The sequence below is a fragment of the Saccoglossus kowalevskii genome, chromosome 3, assembly GCF_978046115.1.
Source record: "Saccoglossus kowalevskii chromosome 3, keSacKowa6.1, whole genome shotgun sequence".
Classification (NCBI taxonomy): Eukaryota; Metazoa; Hemichordata; class Enteropneusta; family Harrimaniidae; genus Saccoglossus; species Saccoglossus kowalevskii.
In genome coordinates this window covers 32919473-32938798 of record NC_140643.1, presented here as the reverse complement: position 1 = coordinate 32938798, position 19326 = coordinate 32919473, and the positions used below count along the sequence as shown (strand labels likewise).

Below are 19326 nucleotides of genomic sequence, written 5' to 3'. Positions count from 1 at the left end.
TACACTTCGGGAACCCTTCTCAATGTACATGGGAACTGTGATAGGCACCCTCATATCATTTACATGTATATATATTTGAATTAAACAACTACAATCACACATGTACCATGTACCAATATATTGTGTCTATGCAATTTTTAACACTTCAGCTGTTGTCTAGTATGACACTATTGATAATGGATATACACCAGACAACCTGACACCACATTTGCTCTATTAAAAGAGAATGTGCTTACTTCAATCCTGTCAAATCAGTTTACAAAGACTGTAATAGCTTATATGTGAGCAAATTATAATGCCGAGAATATAGTAACTTTTTATATTTACTAACAAGCATGAACTGTACAAATCTACATAGTATTAAGGATCCATGTTACTTTGTTGTAATCTACATGTACATCTCAGAAAACTATCCTACACATTTGTACGCTGTAGACTGTTTTACTTAACAGAAATATGTCAATATACACAACTACAATAAAGCATGATCAAAGTTATAAGATTTCTAAATAATATCACTTTTCACTATGTTCTGTTCACCCAGCTCAAAATACTGTAAAACTGGGTTTTAATTTTGCTTATTTCGCTGACTGGAAAATGGGCGTAATTAAAACCCAGTGAATATGTAAAACTGGGCATAGAACACATTATCTAAATGATAAAACCGTGCAGTTAAAAACCCACTGAATATGCCTGAAATGCTAAATCAGTGAAATTTAAACCCAGTGAAAATTTGTCATTTTACAGTATACAACAGCAAAAGGGCTAACAAGCTGTGGGTCCATAACTCTTCTTGTGTTGGTCTTTAGTCTTTGTGATGGTAGTTTAGTCATTTCTAAATTTGGTGTAGTTAAAGTTGTTATTTTCAGACATTATGATTGGATGAACACAGAAAAGCTATTGTTTTTTCGCATAGACTTGATTTTGATGATTTTTAAGCACAACAATGGCCACCATTTGGCCATCTTGAATCAGATCGTGAATGTATGATGTATGTGTGAAGTTTGATTGTGATTGGTCCAGGCATGTCTAAAATACAAGTGTATTCCAAATAATAAAAAATGATAAAAGCACATATTGCACACTAATGAAACTTTCACCAATTGAGAATATGTTTATTATACTCTCACTAGAAAATGATTGGTTTGATTTTTTTTTCTGAGAGTTTGACTGTACGGAACTCTGGTGGTAGCCATTTTCAGAATTACTACTGCATACTTCAAGTTTAACAATGTATATATAACAACCTAAACTTTGCCAGCTCGCCAATTTAACTAATATAAACTTAAATATAGTTGACTGTGGAACTTTGGGGCGTAAATGCACTTACAACATACTTTGTTGGTCGGCGGTAATAGTTACACCAGTGCTGATACCCCCTTCAAAGAGGGCTTAAACTCCGCCATTTTTAAATCCTTTTACATAGACATAATATGTTCACATCTGTTTTTCTCTTACACAGACACAAGTTACATTGGCGTAAAAAGACACAAAAAAACAGATGTGAACACTGAATAACTTTGAATGTTTTGTATCTTGTTTGACTTATCAGTCTATCCAACCACATGATATAAGAATAATGAAAATAATTGGCAATTTGAAAGAGTGGCAATATGGCCAATTAAATTAAGACTGGAATGTGAAGGCAACAACATGATAGCATATCATGCGTTTGTTATGTAATTTCTCACACAGCCTTCTACTTAAAGTTTACTGTTGCCCATACTGTTTGGAGTAAAATGTGCGAGGCCTCCAATGTGTTGATATTGAATACATCTATTCCCTTACTATTACTGTGTAAGGGAGTTACGTGAGGCCATTTACAATTGCCTTAAATTTCTAGATACAACTTTACATCAGTCATTCAGTGTGTCTCATATAAACTACAAAATGCATTTATGTTATGATGGGTTATTATATGACCATAATGACCATGGACATGTCTTTGCAATTCATGCTTGCATACATTATATAAATATGATAACTTAGAATTATTCAATATTTTACTCTACCACTTGCAGGAAACGCATAATTTTTTTCCCCTATGCTAATCACACCACCAATGCTGAAATATTGATACAGAATATTTTCAAATGCTCAGGTCTATAATACGATAAAATAAAATCTTATTTAAACGAAGCTCTCCCCCAACTATTCATTATCAACATCCAATTGTACAGTTCACTAAGGAATTCATGCGGCTGTGTTTTGGTCATTTTATACTCTGGAGGGGACTCCACTTATCATACAATAAACAGGTTTTGGCCTTTTTCCCCCCCGCAGATCATCAGAGATTGCGAAACCGGAAACATTCCGGTTCACAACTATTAATTATTTTGACTTCTCAGAAGACCATAATGCAAGAGAAGTTAAATGAATCTGATTGCATATGGACAAAGCAATTGACATGACAGTGAAATGTACAAGAAATTTAACAGAAAGAAGAATCAAATATTAATATAATGTTATGTGTATGGAAACAGAAATATGGTGAGAATTTTAAATGTTTTGTGAAATATAACAGAGCTAAATATGGCACATACATGCGTTGCCAAAATGTCAAATGCATATTACGTTATAAGAAAGCCAAATAGGAATATTCTGCTGTACAGATCAATTTGTTCAAAGTAGTTGCAAATGTAAAGAATTCTTATAGACATTCCAAAATGGCTAGACTTTGAGTGAGCAATCCCAGCATTCATTCATACCGTTGAATGATGGCTAACATGGCTACTCAAAATGACCTATGCTCTCTGTATTTAGGAAAATGGGCCATGGGAATCCCTCACACAAGTAAGTTGAACACGATACACTTTGCTATTGTAGTTTGTTTTTTCAAGAAAGCTTGGGACGATATATTACAGCTTCAAGTGAAGCATTGAGTACAGGACACACTTGATGTGAGAATGGAGACCTTTGCACTTCTCAAATTCACATCAGAATTGGATTCAGCAGCATGTGCGTCTATTTACGATAACCAATGAAGTGGAGAGAAAGTGAGAATTGACATGATGAAGCAAAACACTGAAATCCACATCACAGGACAAAAGAAAAGCATTCAATACTTACGACATCAACTTAACCCACTATGTCTTGTCAAGTTGCTCTGAGTTTATTTCTAAATCTTGGTCAAGATACAGTAAATAGGTTGATTTATGGTGGTAATTTTGTGTCACAGATTTACAGAGAGCCAGGCAAATGAAATCATATTGAGCTGGAGGAAGTCAGGCAGACAGACACTGGTTATTCAGATTTAAAACTAGTTTATTTATGCAGTCAAGCAAAGGTACTGTGATAAAAAAATTAGATAAAAAATACATTCCATACAACTAAAATATGCACTATGAAAATAAACAAATATTTGTCAAGCAGCAGCAGACAAAATAATACTGTAAAATGACTAATTTTCACTGGGTTTAAATTTCACTGATTTACCATTTCGGGCATATTCAGTGGGTTTTAAAGTCACGGTTTTGTCATTTAGATAATGTGTTCTATGCTAAATTTTACATATTCACTGGGTTTTAATTTAGCACATTTTTCCTGTCAGCGAAATAAGCTAAATTAAAACCCAGTGAATAATTACCCCCTTTACAGTAAGCAATAAAAAATCAGTTTTGATCTATAACATCAAATCAGTTGAATGAGTTGACTGTCATCATTAGAATGTCCTTAGGTCTGTGTAGAAACATTTTAATTTATTCTGATGCATGCATGGATTCACTTGAGTAATTTTTGAACAATTTAAGTCTGACTTTTTTTGCATGTTCATTCACAGTGGTAAGGAGAAGACAATTTTAAAACTGCTAGCTATAAAAGTTTATGTAGCGCACCATTGGTTGCCATAGAAGCACATGTTGCTGAATCTCATTCTGAAGTGAAGTTAAAAAGGGAAATTCATCCTATACCAATGTTTCAAGGTTATAGAGGTCATTGATGAGAAAAGCGAACTAGGAGGAGGTGGGCAAACTGAAAGGTAAGAGGTGGACAAACTGAAAGGTAGGAGGTGGGCAAACTGACTGGTAGATGGTGGTCAAACAAGGTAGGAGGTGGGAAAACCAAATGATAGCAGGTGGGAAAACTGAAGATTAGAACAAACTGAATGGTGGAACAACAAACTGAATGGTGGAAGATGTGCAAACTGAATAGTAGGAGGTGAGCAAACTGAAAGGTGGGAGGTGGGCATACCAAAAGGTAAGAGGTGGGCAAACTGACTAGTAGAAGGTGGCCAAACAAGGTAGGAGGTGGGAAAACCAAATGATAGCAGGTGGGCAAACTGAAGATTAGAACAAACTGAATGGTGGAACAACAAACTGAATGGTGGAAGATGGGCAAACTGAATGATAGGAGGTGGGCAACCTGAATGATAGGAGGTGGGCAACCTGAATGGTGGAAGGTGGGCAAACTGAATAGTAGGAGGTGAGCAAACTGAAAGGTGGGAGGTGGGCATACCAAATGGTAAGAGGTGGACAATCTGACTGGTAGATGGTGGTCAAACAAGGTAGGAGGTGGGAAAACCAAATGATAGCAGGTGGGAAAACTGAAGATTAGAACAAACTGAATGGTGGAAGATGGGCAAACTGAATGATAGGAGGTGGGCAACCTGAATGGTGGAAGGTGGGCAAACTGAATAGTAGAAGGTGGGCAAACTGAATGATAGGAGGTGGGCAACCTGAATGGTAGAAGGTGGGCAAACTGAATAGTAGAAGGTGGGCAAACTGAATGATAGGAGGTGGGCAACCTGAATAGTAGAAGGTGGGCAAACTGAAAGGTAGGAGGTAGGCACACTGAAATAGGAGGTGGGCAAACTGAATGATAGGAGGTGGGCAAACTGAATGATAGGAGGTGGGCAAACTGAATGGTCGAAGGTGGGCAAACTGAAAGGTAGGAGGTGGGCAAACTAAATGATAGGAGGTGGGCAAACTGAATGATAGGAGGTGGGCAAACTGAAAGGTAGGAGGTGGGCAAACTAAATGATAGGAGGTGGGCAAACTGAATGATAGGAGGTGGGCAAACTGAAAGGTAGGAGGTGGGCAAACTGAATGATAGGAGGTGGGCAAACTGAATGATAGGAGGTGGGCAAACTGAATGATAGGAGGTGGGCAAACTGAATGATAGGAGGTGGGCAAACTGAATGATAGGAGGTGGGCAAACTGAAAGGTAGGAGGTGGGCAAATTGAATAGTAGAAGGTGGGCAAACTGAAAGGTAGGCGGTAATAAACCAAGGGGTAGGAAGGTGGCAACCCATCAAAGGGTACATGTAGGAAGGTGGCAAGGCTAGGAGGGGGAGGGGGAGGGGGAGGGAAAATCAAAAGTTAGTGGGCAAATTAAAGGAGAGGCGGAAAGAAAAGTAGGAAGAGGGCAAATTGAGTTATAACATTAGACAGAAATCGTTCCCCTCCAGTGCAGCTCCCATCCCCTCACAGAAATGTAGAAAGACCAGATCACATTAAATTTTTAAAGATAGTATGGGAACTAGAAAGTTTGTGTAACAGCAAAACAGTTTACAGAAGTGAAATACTAGAGATTATTTTATTTTAGCTGAATTGAAGAAAAAAAATAATCAATAGCAATCTATCATTTTTGTCTTCAATTCGACCATCAATGTATTAAAGTTTCACTGATTTGGCAAAAATGACATACAAATCAATAGACAACAAATCAGTATTATATTTTTGCTGATTTATCTCTTCAATGAAAATAAATTCAAAGTGAAAATATTCTGGTATAATAAATAAGCTTTGAACACAGAATGGTCCTGTCAGTGATCAAAGGAAGAGATCAAATCACCTCTGTGACCGCACAACCACAATAGTGCCAATCACTAACAAATAAGACAACTACCATAGTTTAAATATGTAGGTTAATTGCATTTGGGGTTAAATATTTTAAAATCTGGACACGAAAGTTTAAAAGCTTTATTTATTCTTGTGTTTGAATACCCTGGCTGAATGATGGAATGCAAAAAACACTTGACAATCAGCAACCAAGAAGAACTCTACCCAATCTCTCATACCGACTACCGGTATTCACATAATCGCTAAATCTATTGGAATAGAACTAACTGTACGAGTATATTGTGACATTCATTGTCATGTAGCAGTTACTTTTCAATGTCAAAAACTGGCAAATACGGGCTAATAATGTCTATTGGAAAGATTTAGGAACAAAAACATTTGTGACAAAAGAGTAACCAACGGGTCAGTGAACAGCACATGAAAGATACACGTCTTGAAAAGACAAACTTTGCCACCTGCAATGTAAACTGAATGCGACAACAATAACCACAACCTACATTTCATTCGTTTAACTATTAAAACCTTCAGGGTGGAACCTTCACTCCTACCATTATATACTATTCTAATCTCTTCAAATATATCTCACATGCAGCTACTGATCTACTGGATGCTTTATCATAAGGCACATAGATCTGTAGATTTATTTGGTCATTCACAGTGGTTAATTCACCATAAATCAATATTACGATCATCATATAATGCTGATTGCCTAAATCTTTTAGAAGTTATTACATGAAAGTTCTGATATCACATTGTTTATGCATACTGTACAGTATAGAGAACAAATTTAAGAGTACCGTAATCTTGCATGGTATTTAGTCCAGTATTATTAGTTAAAACACCATGGTCATGTGTAAACATGTATGATATTACAGGATATTGAAGTTCAAGAGAAAGTCTACACCACCATGATTGTTATGTGTGTACTACGAGGACGGGACTCTAAGTGTGGTTGCAAGCAGAAAAATATTTATACTACGTGTACATAATAAAAATACACGCATTGATTACTGCATCTGATTTTAGAGAGTATGACAGGTATACAATACAAATGGGGTCCGCGTAGTTCAAGGATGTCCATTCAAGCATGACCAAAATGTCAGGATTGTAACTTTTTCATTCTTTTGTTTTACACATACTGGTAATAACTTTAGGTATGGTGCATTATGGGAGTAAAATGGCAGCTGCCATGCATATGTAGGGTTTCATTACTTAACACTTAATCGGACATACACGAGGACTTTGATCAATTTAAAGATAATGCTTACCCAAATTTATAATTTCTACCCCTGTTTTGCCTAAAACAATTCTTTTGCAAATTTTGAGATCACATGACACTTTTATTAACATTAAGAGTTCTGATTGGTCGTTTAAAAGCAACCAGAGAACTAAATGTAGTTTTGTATTTATACCAGTCATTAGTTTTCAAAGACAAATGACATCGCAGCGTTATTTCTTAGTCTTCCCTACGTGGTATCGTTTCCAATAATTCAGTCAGGAAGCATGATAAAACTAACCATGCTAACAGGGAAAACACTGCATGAATTTATTCAACCAATCTTTGGTAAATAGTAGCAATCACTGATCTGGGAAATTATCCAATAACATAAACAAGTTTTATTTAAAGCGGGGGAGTCGTCACCTGCGTATGCGTCTGATTGGCCATATCATGTCATTGTTTACAAACAAGCGTCTACCCCTGAGCCTTTGCGTTTTTAGCGCGGGTTGTTATCGTCACTTGGCATCAATTCCTGTGTGTGCGCAGATGACGACCCTCTCGCTTTAAAGTTAGAGCTTTAAACCCAAATAAAGTTAGTGTAAACAAAACCATGTTGCAGATACAGTGTAACAGATTGTAGGTAACATAAAACAAAATCAATATCTCGTATATCAAATGTACACCAACATAGCCCAAAGTCAGCACACAAATATTACCATCTTCTATGGTGGTCATAGTATAATACTAAACAATAAACAATGTAAGTGAAATAAAGTTATCCTATCTGGCCAAAAACTAACCTGGGAGGAGTACTACCATGTAACTAAAAATAGGATAACATTACCGGCAAATGTGTCTACAAACAATGCAAGGAAACATTTGACTTATGTTTAGTCACTTACAGTACTTTGGAGAGGAGGGGGGGAGGGGGGGGGGGGGGGCAGGCTAGACTCCTCAAAAGTTTGCCCATTATTTGCTTCATATAGTAATTGTGTTTATCAATGCAGCTTGGTATGTATTCAAGGTAAATCAAAGGATATGTGATAGACCATTGATAAAACACCATGGGAGCTCATTAGAAGGTCACACCCATCCTAGGTCAAGGTAACTATATATCCATGGCAACAGCATCCATGGAATTTATGAGAAGAAATCACACCCAGAAATAAACTGATAATAGCATATCAGACTAAGACACACTGAGAGAGTCATAGATATCAACTCAGAGCAGCAGGACAGCTCAGCTCAATAGCTTTTACTAAGATGGAGAAATTCCAATCACAGCGTTAACAATAAGGATCAACTACTGTTCTTGCTCAATTAGACGCTTATATAACTAAAAATCCAATTTGTTGTATACGGAATTATTGAAAAACTTTCTAATATTAACCATAAAACCCCTCTATGCATTCCTAATAGAGCAAATGGTGTGCACATGTACAATTACCTCACAGTTCACAAGTCTATTCTCAACAAGTTACTATTTAAAAATATTTTGTAATCACAAAATAACTTAAAATCATATAAATTATAGACCAGCCCACTTCTATATAGATTTATTTGCCACCACTACTTTTTCATTTTTTTTTATTTTTATTTCACTTCCAATCAGAGTAAAGCATGACGCTATGAAGACTCCAGTATACTGATCATACGCTAGGTATCATCAAATGAAGGAAACATGCTAGCACAGTACATATAATACTGTTCATAATAAAGTGAATAAAATTTGAAAAACCAATTGTGAGAATTTCTTATGAAAAACATCAAGCAAATAAATAAATTTACATTTATTATTTAATTTTTCTAACACTGGAAAACAATTTTTTTTTATCTACAATTTTTTTTAGAAATTGTTCTTCATTAATTTAAATTGTCAGGGATGCTGATAGCTTGGAGTATTTGTTTTGGTGATACTTTTCAATAAAAAAACTATGGTTGGAGATTCTCATTATTTTGATAGCATTTTAAAATTTGTGATATATTATTGCCATTAACTTGACTAACTTTTTCATATATTCATAATATTGTTTTTTATTTCTAATGTGTCTTTATTAATTTGATCAATCCATTCTGTGTCTTAAAAACTGTTTTCCACTTTCGACAAATGTGATTTTATACTTGTTTTGAACTTGTTTTGAATTTTCCAGAGTTTGTTACAAGTTTTGCTAACTACATGTATTTTGAGATAAAAATTGTAAAAGTTTGTTTCCCTTCAGCTCTCTTTGAAATGCAGCTTTAATTAACAATGTTATTACAGTAATACAGTGAAAACTATCATAAGGATGATATACAATGATAATCAGATGAAACATTTAATCATTTCATATATATTTATACTGTTTGATATTCTAACAATAATTGTACAGCAGATGCCAGCCAAATGAATATAAACACGGTATACAAGATGTTTCTTTTCAGTTTGACTGTCGGTTTAGATAGACCACAAGTACAAGAGGTAATGTTACACAGCATAGATGGAGAAATTATTGTGGATTACAATTATCTCAAATCCTTCATCACACCATGTGCTGAAGTAATTACATCTAAAGGTGACCTAAATAAACTGTCCATAACTAACATCACAAGACGACATGGGAGGTCAAGAACTCTACCATACACTGAACATTTTAAAACATTTTCACTTTACAAAATCATTTTGGGAAGAGGGGAATAATTAAAAATTGCCTAGAAAAAAAAATTAAAAACAGATGGTATTTTAAATTCTTGAACTTTGTGTGTGAGTGATCAGGCCCACACAGTACGGCGTACTCCAATCAGATTATAACAAGGAGATGGGATGCAGGAAAAGTCAATTCAATTTCAGGACCAATATAACTGGTGTGAACTTGCCTATTTATTTTCACTATTTTCAAACATAGTGAGACCTCATGTCAGGACAGTGGAAGAACTAAACAAACACAGCATATATGTTATAATTTAACTCAATCTCCAGCTAGCTCATTACTCACCACCACACATGGCTGCATATACACAGTCATATGAAGGATGCAAAGAATGACAGAGTTGCAGAATCTTAAGATGGTGGTATATATCGCACATGATAAAAGATTTCATTAGTAAGGTTGTCAGAAACAGTAAAGGGCATGATTTTTAAATCTGTCTGAAATTCCACTTTGAAATGTAACCATCCAAATTACTGTTATCAAGTCTTGATAAATTTTATCAATTTAAAATTTGAGGACACAAAGTGCAAATTCCTAGCAATCTTGTTGTAAAAGAGAAGTCTAATGGTGTGGGGCACACATGCCAACTATCCCTATCCAGTATATTAACCGTATGGGGCCATTACAGGGTAGCCTTTGTCATATCCAATTGACACACATCTTGCATTACACATAAAATGAAACTCCAGTTGGAGAACTATTTCTACCCTATTGTTGCTCCCAATTTATCAAGAAATGCAATGCGTCTTTATAGGAAGTGTTAGAAAGGAAACTATTCAGCCATCTAATATACCATCATTTGTATGCCCTGTACTGCAGGTTTCCTTCATTTCCCATTCTAAGGCTAACAAAACTATTCGTTGGTATATAACAAGGATTTCTGACATTACAACTCTGCATTTCCTGGCAAGTAACAATATTTCTCACTCAGCAGCTATGGTTAACATTTTAATTCTGCCAAGGTCATAGGCCTAGCAGAAATCAGCCTTGGATAGTGCATACACACAGACAAGGCAAAAATACACAAAAAGTAATGAAATTTGGATATTCTCTAGTGGTTGTTATGGAAACCAAGTGTACATTGCAACAATAGTGTTTGATATAACACATTACAGTATTATGACAGGCAGCACAGAGTGACCTCTCAGTTAAAGTGCAATAGGTTACTCAATTATATTGTACTTCCATCAACTTGAATGAAGCGCTTAGTTTTATACCAAAGCAACTGCTTGTCATCTCCAGTAAATGGTGCAGTACTTCATAAACTGACCCATTGACCCATCAAAATGGACAAGTACTTTTATATCAGCTCAGGACAGCTTTTATCAAAGTTAGTCTTGTCTTACCTAACAACACATTCTGATGAATGAACCTGAACAAGTATGTGTGGATGTGTTGATTCAGATAAGAACATCCCTCTTGCAACTCCGTGAGGAAATTTGTTTTTTAATTGTAAAAAACCTGTACTATTTAGCAGTCAGTTCACTATCTATTTGTGTAAAAATGTGCAAAAGTTTACAACCACATCACAGTAAAACTGAGTATCCAGAGCATTATCCAAGGCCGTAGGAACCATACCAGCCATACACGTCTGCTGTCCCCCCTAGCAGACGTGGTCCATCGATGGATGGCCGGACCAACTAATTTTTGCTTCCTACGGCCTTGTTATCCTGGAAAGTGTTAGGCCATACTTGCAGTACTACTAGGCAATTAAGAAAACTACACAGTGCAGTGAAATTCAATCCACTATAAGAACAGTATGCAGTTAAATTGCTTTGGTCCTCTTTCACTTGATTTAACAGCACAGTCTGATTACCGCTATATATTTTCACAAAAAATCCTGATGCTTGACTTAGTATGACCCAAATAGATCAAAATGACCTAGCACTGTTGGTTGTAAATGAAGAGGGTAAAACTTGCATATTATCTACTACAGCATAAATTCTTTCAACTAGGGGGTCATAATAAATAAATCTGAACTGTTGTTGTTTCTGTCAAACATGGCTACTGAATGTAGCAATAGTTTGGAATTAGTGGCACCGAAAGAAGCATAAACTGTCTGGCACATCACGTCTAAACTCTTCCCTTCTCAATAAAACGCTATTTTGCAGACAAGTCTAGTAAATCAAACAGCTAAATAAAAAATTAGACACTCACCATAACAGGCTAAAAGGCATAAAAAGTAGCACCACGCCATTTTCTGTAGCATACAAATCAATTCCAAAAAATATTAGCTGAACTTTAATTTATAATTCCTGTTAATTGGAGCGAATGCTATCCAAACATGGGTGGTCCTTGATGACAGCGGAGTACGGGTAGATAAAACTGACGACACCGATAGCGTTACGGAACTTGGATGAAGTCTGGACAAACTACGTGATGACACAGAAATTGCTAGCCAAACAACTCTACTCCTGAGACGACTTCCTTCCGAGTCTGTTGAATATGAAAATAAAGGCAAATCACTGAGTGTGTTGTTATACACGTACGGTCTGGAGTTTCTTGCGGTTAGCGTGGGAGACTCAGACAGTGGGTCACAACAATGCTAATTTAAAGTTTTATCTGTCTCCATTCAACGGACCCAAGGGTCAACAAAATCAGTCTGCATACTTTGTTGAACAAGGCAACACTTTCAAGACAAATTCAGTGCTGACAAAATAACATGAACTCTAACTTTAATTGGAGCGCCATCGAATGTCTACTTTACAGGCAAGACATTTTTCATACCGCAGTACACTAACACGAGTCGGCACAATTACTACTCGTTTTATATTGAATTTCAATACATACCTTGTTTTCCTGAGAGAGAGACTGCCTTCGTCAAATAATCGCAAACATAAAACTAACTGATGACAATCCCGTTCACGGTCGACTCACTCAAAGACACACACAGTACGATCGATCCACACCTTCAGCACTCTCCCAAGTTCCCAGGATCAAAGAAGGTCAAGTAAAGATTGGCCGGATGGAACAATGCGCGTTCAAGGAGAGGGGACGGAAGATATTCGGAGTATGACTCTTGTAGAAATCGTTAAATGCTGTGTTTCCGGACCGCAGAGCCATCAACGTATACGTTGACTTAAAACTAATTCAACTACACACGGGTTTTATGGTACCACAGTCTAGCACGGACACGCCTTATTCCATCGTACGACTATACCTTAGTCCCCAATGAGAGAATGGTACATTCCTGCCGATCGCTACTTCCCAGGTTTGTGCACGGTTACTAGTAACCGTTGTTTTGTGCTAATGTTTCTTGAACCAGGCAGAGTTTATTCAAGAATTATCTCCGTTATATAAAACAACTTTTTTCTCAATTTTTTTTTTTTATTCTTTAAAATTCGTGATAACAGTGGTACATTTTGGCGAGAATATATGTAATGTAATTCATGATCTGTCAGTCGGAAGAGGGCGCTATCACAATTAACTTCACCGGTTGTCCTGCCTGTAAACCGAATTACAAAAACATTCTGACTAAAAGCCCAATCTGATTACAATCTGATGTACTGTATGACGTGTACTTATTTAATTAGTACAATATTTTTATTATTTTGTAAATATTTTGTTGTTTTTGATTATGTACGTTTATACTTTCGTGATGACCAAAACTTAAAGGTTAATGCTCGTCGCGCAGCGCGAGTTCGAATCTCATGTAAATAAACATAGTCCCTCTATCCCAATGTAGACCGGGATAGACTAGAGGGACTGTGAAATAAACAATGTATTTTACACACGTTGTATACGTCGCTATGAGTCCAATATCGAACAGGACGCCGTGCGACGATCACCGCCCTTTAAATAAAACTACTAGCAAATAAATAATAAATTAAAATAAAATAAAGTATATGAAAAAATAAATAATTAAATACATATTTGGGTAATAAAATAGCCTGTATTTACATGCAAATCATATTAGCCAAACTTTGGATGTCAATGTTCATTGTCTTTGAAATGCACAATTAAGTCTGTGATGTCAATCACAGTCCCTCTTGTGTCAATGTTAGAATACAATTAAAGAAGGTCAGATCACCATGTCACATGCGATGACGGGTGTATTATAGTGTGTTGCTTTCATTTTGAAAAGCTCTTGAATTGTGCTCTGTTTGCTGCATTTCTCAGTCTGCATTTAGAGAATGATGATCATCGTGCAGTGTATGTTTACGAAATTCACGTAAACAAATGTATTTTACACGCGTTGTATACATTGCTATGAGACCCATCTTAAACAAGACTTGGTGCGACGATCATCGCTTTTTAAGTTGTGTGAGCGCGTGCATACCTGTAAATATTAGCAAGTGAATAAAATAAACACATGTTTCGCTCGTGAAAATATGCAATATTCCTGAAAGTAACGCAAACTTCAGATCAAGGCCATGGGACTCTATCATATAACAAGATAACTTACTCTATGTAACAATTTGACACACCGTAGGACTTTTTGTACAATTGAACGTACTATTTGTCATAATGTTCACGTTGAATATTTAATAATCAGGTATACCTGGGTAAACGTACAGAAATAGGGAACAGTACAAACAGAGAGACTGCTAAATCAGTCTAAGGCAATCACATGGGCATGTATTTCCTGACTAAGTTAGCCAACCATGCAATTCTGGTAATTGCCTCATTCAGACTAGTACCTCAATATATACCTGAGTGCTCTCCAACATAATATTAATGTATAACAAACTGAGGAAAGTCCCCAATGGGTAATATTATACAGTTATGTGAGAAAATCATATGTGTAAAAATGATATAATCACAAAATGAACAAGTTTTGAGCGAAGACTACCTGTAAGTACCTATTTGTTTAATATCGAAGCGGCTTTTAACAGGTCAAAATGCAAAAAAAAAAAAACAGGAAATACATCAGACATCCAATATATAAATAGCATCATACCAAGTTTAAAACAAATAAGCCTATGCATGTCTAAAAAAGGTGCATTTTTGTGCATTTAAAAAATGGTTGCCAGGCGACCATATTTGAATTGTGACACACTTCAAATTTCTTTGATACGCCAAAACACATTTGCCTGTGTACCAAGTTTGAACCTACCTGGGTAATTAAAATTTGAGATATACTGGGTAAAGCAGAATTGAGGAAAAAATAGATGAAAACTCATGGTTTCAATTTGCCAGTCAACCATTTCAGACAGGATCATGACGCAGATTAACTTTCACTGATGTACTGAAATGCAATTGTCTGTGCAATAAGTTCGAATCTGAACCAGACAGTGAGAATTAAGGATATTTAAGCAGAATTGCTGATTTTCATCAAAAACAAAATGGCTTCCAAGCGACCATCTTGAATTAGATTGTAACAAAAATAAACTTTTGTTGATGTGCTAGAACACAATTGTTGTGACAGACGGAATGTAATCCATTAGCTAAAATGCAATGTTTACAATTGATTACATAAATTTGTATTTAAGAATAAAAAAGACTTTAGGTTTAACATACATGTACACAATTATGTGAAAGCAGTATCGACATATCTAGAAAATAATAAAACAAAAGAGATAATTTTGATTGTACACGTACTTCAGCTGTTTGTTAATCCCAGGGCAATCTAGTATGTCACAAGTTTAAATTGATTATTGAGATACAGTTTCAACAAAATTTATAATTTATGCAAATTGGGTTGTAATACATATGCACAATTCCCACCCAAAACAAATCACATACTAGTACTCGGATTACCCCAGATGGTTACTTTGGCATTTTTGTGCCATCCTAGTCTTTATTTTCATATAAAAGTTGAAGTATTAGAAAATCATGATATTGTTGAGTGTGGCACGTAATATCATTTGTACGCAATGATATTAATATTATCAATACAGCCACTGCGTCTCTGTATTGAAATTATGAGCTGTTGTCATGTAACAGCCTCCACATACCCACCAAATCACCTGCATTATGCAGGTGTCGCATTTGGGCGTGATTTTGACGTCACTAACGCCCTGCATAAAATCACCTACATTGTATGTAAGTTGGCAATATTTCTGTAAAACATATTAACGTAAATTTTCTTTCTGCAGTGAATTACGCCACTGCCAATAATCACTGAATCAATGGAGAATCACACAATCGTGCACAGATATTTTTAGACATTTTTGACATTGGACATGTTATTTTTATTTTGGTGGTAATTTAGAGACGCACAGTGCTACTCAAGAGTAAAAAAAATAATTTGATTTTCTCTATTTTCTACATGACATTTCATGACAGGATGGAGAAACAATTAAATAAAACCATACTCAAAATTGATACACAAAATGTGAGAATAGAATTATTTGTTTCAGTCTGTTAATCCTTCGAAAGTCAATTTTCATCACCATTAACACAATAAAATGTTACATTTTTGATAGATCTGTTTCAAAATTGTGATCAAGAATTGTAGCTAATACAAACTTATGTTTATTTGGTCCAAAATCATCAAAACAAAATTATAGAAAATACTTAAAAATAGGGGATATATTGCACAAAAATGTTGGAAGTAAAGGTCAAGGGTCAAGACATGTCACCATTATTTCTTATGGCAATAATATATCACACTGTCTCAGAACGAAAAATAATATATTTTCTTTTGAGGTACTTCAGGTATAGAAGTATTAAAATTATCTTAGTACCGTTTTATTGAAATTATAGAAATTGATGCTAAAATGATGACAGAATGACAGAAAACCAAAAACGTTCACATACTGCTGACTAGCACTTTAATGACTAACATCGTCACATAGAATATATTGTCTGTATTTGCTCTACAATATTTGTCACCCTGTTGAGGTCCCGGAAGGGGGAGGGGTACTCGAATTGGAGCGTTGGTTTTTCAAAAAAAAAATTAGAAAAAATTCAAAAGCAAACCCTCTTAGAGAGGAGATTGCCCACAATTCTGAACGTCACGTATGATGGAATCGGGGGGGGGGGTGAGATTGCTTCGCAGCCAGTTCAATACTATGCCCAAAAAGACGTTGATGGAGGTTTTTGGCCCCCGAATTGGCGTTTTTCACCAATGACCTCAATTTCTCCAAAATGACCGAAAACCTTAAATTTGGGGGTTAATAAAATCGGTTTGAACGTGAAAATATGGATCAAAACAGTGGCGCATATACCTTACTAGTAACTATGGGAGCCCTCCAGTTTCAAACTGGCGATTCACTAAAGAAATTAAGAAATGGAAATTGAAAAATAAGCATCTTTTGCGTTATCATTTGGATAAAAATATACTAGTATACCATTATTTTACGATTACGATTCTAATAACACTAAATATCGTGTGTGCGTAGACGTAAACCACTTAAAAATACGCGTGCTTGTGTTGCAGCATGCGTGTAAATGCCCCTCTCGGGTTTGAGGTATTAGAAAAATTGGCAGCTTTACGTCATGGGCACGGCACTTGGTCCCTAAAGGCCGTATAAACTGTGCACGCAGAGTTGAGATTCACTGTCGTCTGCGGTACTCCGCCGTTAAAAATTCTTAAAACTACAAAGACAAAAATGACTTACGGAAGTCTAAAAAAAAAAAAAAAAAAAAAAACCACTCACTACCAATTTACATTAAACTCTGAAAGCGCCGTTGCAATAACGTGAACGATTGTAAAAAAAAATAATTTTTTTGTTTTGAACGTAGGCGGTACTGCAAATTTCTCACTGCCAACAAAGTTAAATACTAGTACTTTCGTTTTTGCCCGGCTATGTTGGAGAAGTTGTCTTCTATGTTGTTTGTGCAATACCGTCAATAACGGTAAACATTGTGTTTATTTCATTTTTAACTGTGTAATATGTTATAGCGCCACTAAGATAACAGTGTCAACTTCTCTCATTTAAAACAAAGCCTGGATATTCTCACAAAAAAACAAATGTACTCAAATGAATGTTTATGACAGCATGGTTATAGTTCCATGATGACAGTTATTCTACATTAAATTTGAGCAGTAAGACAACGATTTTATCTATAATTAGTCCACACCTGGGGCAATTTTGTTGTACTTACTCGAGGCCCGAAGTGAAAGATAATTAACTGCAATATTTAATCAGTGAAATCAAGATTAAGCACTTAGCACAATAAACCTATTCCCTCCATCTTTATCAATTTCAATGGCAGTTGAAACAACCAGCCAATCAACGACTGTAATGAGCACTGTCATTGACATAGCAACATTTATTTTACAGTTCCTGTGTCGAATATACATTAGTCAGCTGAAGAAACTTTTTGATTACAGTATTTTATGACAACTTTTGTCCATATATTCTGCATTTTTGTTTATTTGCTATTATTCACCTTTGTGTATTTGAGGAATGGGAAATAACAATATTACCATGGAAACAGGTTCACGTCACTAGTAATTTATTTTGTATTCAGACATACTTCATAAATTAACTCATTAGTTATTGTATTCATATAGAGTTTCCTATTTGAAATCTGTGGAAACTGAAAGAATTGTTTTGCACATACATTTATTGAAATATGGATGGCAATTTTAGTTGTGTATTTTTTTACCCACAAAATCCTCCAGCCAGTTTTTAAATGTAGAACCCGTACAGTTATTATCACACTAAAAACTCAAATTACAGCTGTTCGGAGAATTATTCGGACAGTCAGTTAGCAAAATGACTTGCAACTTTGCAAAACACTTTGGTCTTTGCCCAATCTAGACTTGTCAGCGCCACTTGAGTGACGGGCGCGTGGTTTGGGATTACTATTTCATAGGGGTTGTCGGCTTGGTGAATTGTAAGTATTATCTAGCGTGCGTTCACGGCAACCATTCTTTATTTTTTATAATTGTATTGTAATTATTTTCAGTAATTTTGAAAATCACAAGTTGGATGTTGCTTAAATCTGTCGAAAAATGTCAATCCCTCGCTCATTTTAGTCAGTTGTACCTGTTACAAAAATGGACTAGACATAATAACGGTCGTTATACCCCGTCATTTTCAAACTGCAGTTGAAAAAGTGATTCGATCAAGGAAGGCACTTTTGATTTGACAAAATCCATCAAACCATTATAATCAAGTTTTCCGTCTGTGTATCCCTGACATACAGCACCAGTAATGTAAAAACAACTTTTAGTTTGGCCCAAAACTGTCGCGAAACTGCAGCGCGTCCCGCTAAGAAACTTTACTTTGAGCCTTCCCGCCAACGACGAGTTCATTAATACCTGGGGTTACTCAACACTCGGGAGTTGTTTTGTAAATTACGCTATGTCAGGTGGACTCAGATGGTTATAACATTTTAAAATAACACTTTGAATGCATATGCAACAAATAACCTGTTAATATATAGTAACCAATGCGTGTCGTTTTGAAAACAGTGTTTTACCCGCATCTTGCAAGATAATGAAATGATTCGAATTGTGGGCGTGCCAATACAACGACGCAATCAAGTCTAGATTTGAAAAGACCCAAGTGTTTTGCAAAGTTCCAACATATATTGCTAACTGACTGTCCGAATAATTCTCAGAACAGCTGTAAATGTCAAGTTTTTGAAATGTTTCAATAATATATGGATTCATATCAATAATAAACTTCATAATTATTTTTCAGTATGCTGAGTTATGGGACTTGTGTGAACAAGAATGTTGAACACATGTGGCACGATGACCATCGGCCTTTAACAGACAAAA

The 19326-nt window shown here is 35.7% G+C and overlaps 1 protein-coding gene across 1 annotated transcript in view; it reads right to left on the bottom strand.

Annotated features, from left to right (window-relative positions):
- The window catches only part of LOC100371750 (laminin subunit beta-1-like), a 39361-nt gene extending 26704 nt beyond the window's left edge, over positions 1–12657 (bottom strand). Inside the window, exons 1-2 of the mRNA XM_006825926.3 lie at positions 12495–12657; positions 11862–12140 (exon numbers count right to left, since the gene is read on the bottom strand). Coding sequence (XP_006825989.1) covers positions 11862–11913 — 52 coding nt within the window. The 5' untranslated portion in view covers positions 11914–12140; positions 12495–12657. The remainder of the gene's footprint in view (positions 1–11861; positions 12141–12494) is intronic.
- Positions 12658–19326: the final 6669 nt, after the last annotated feature.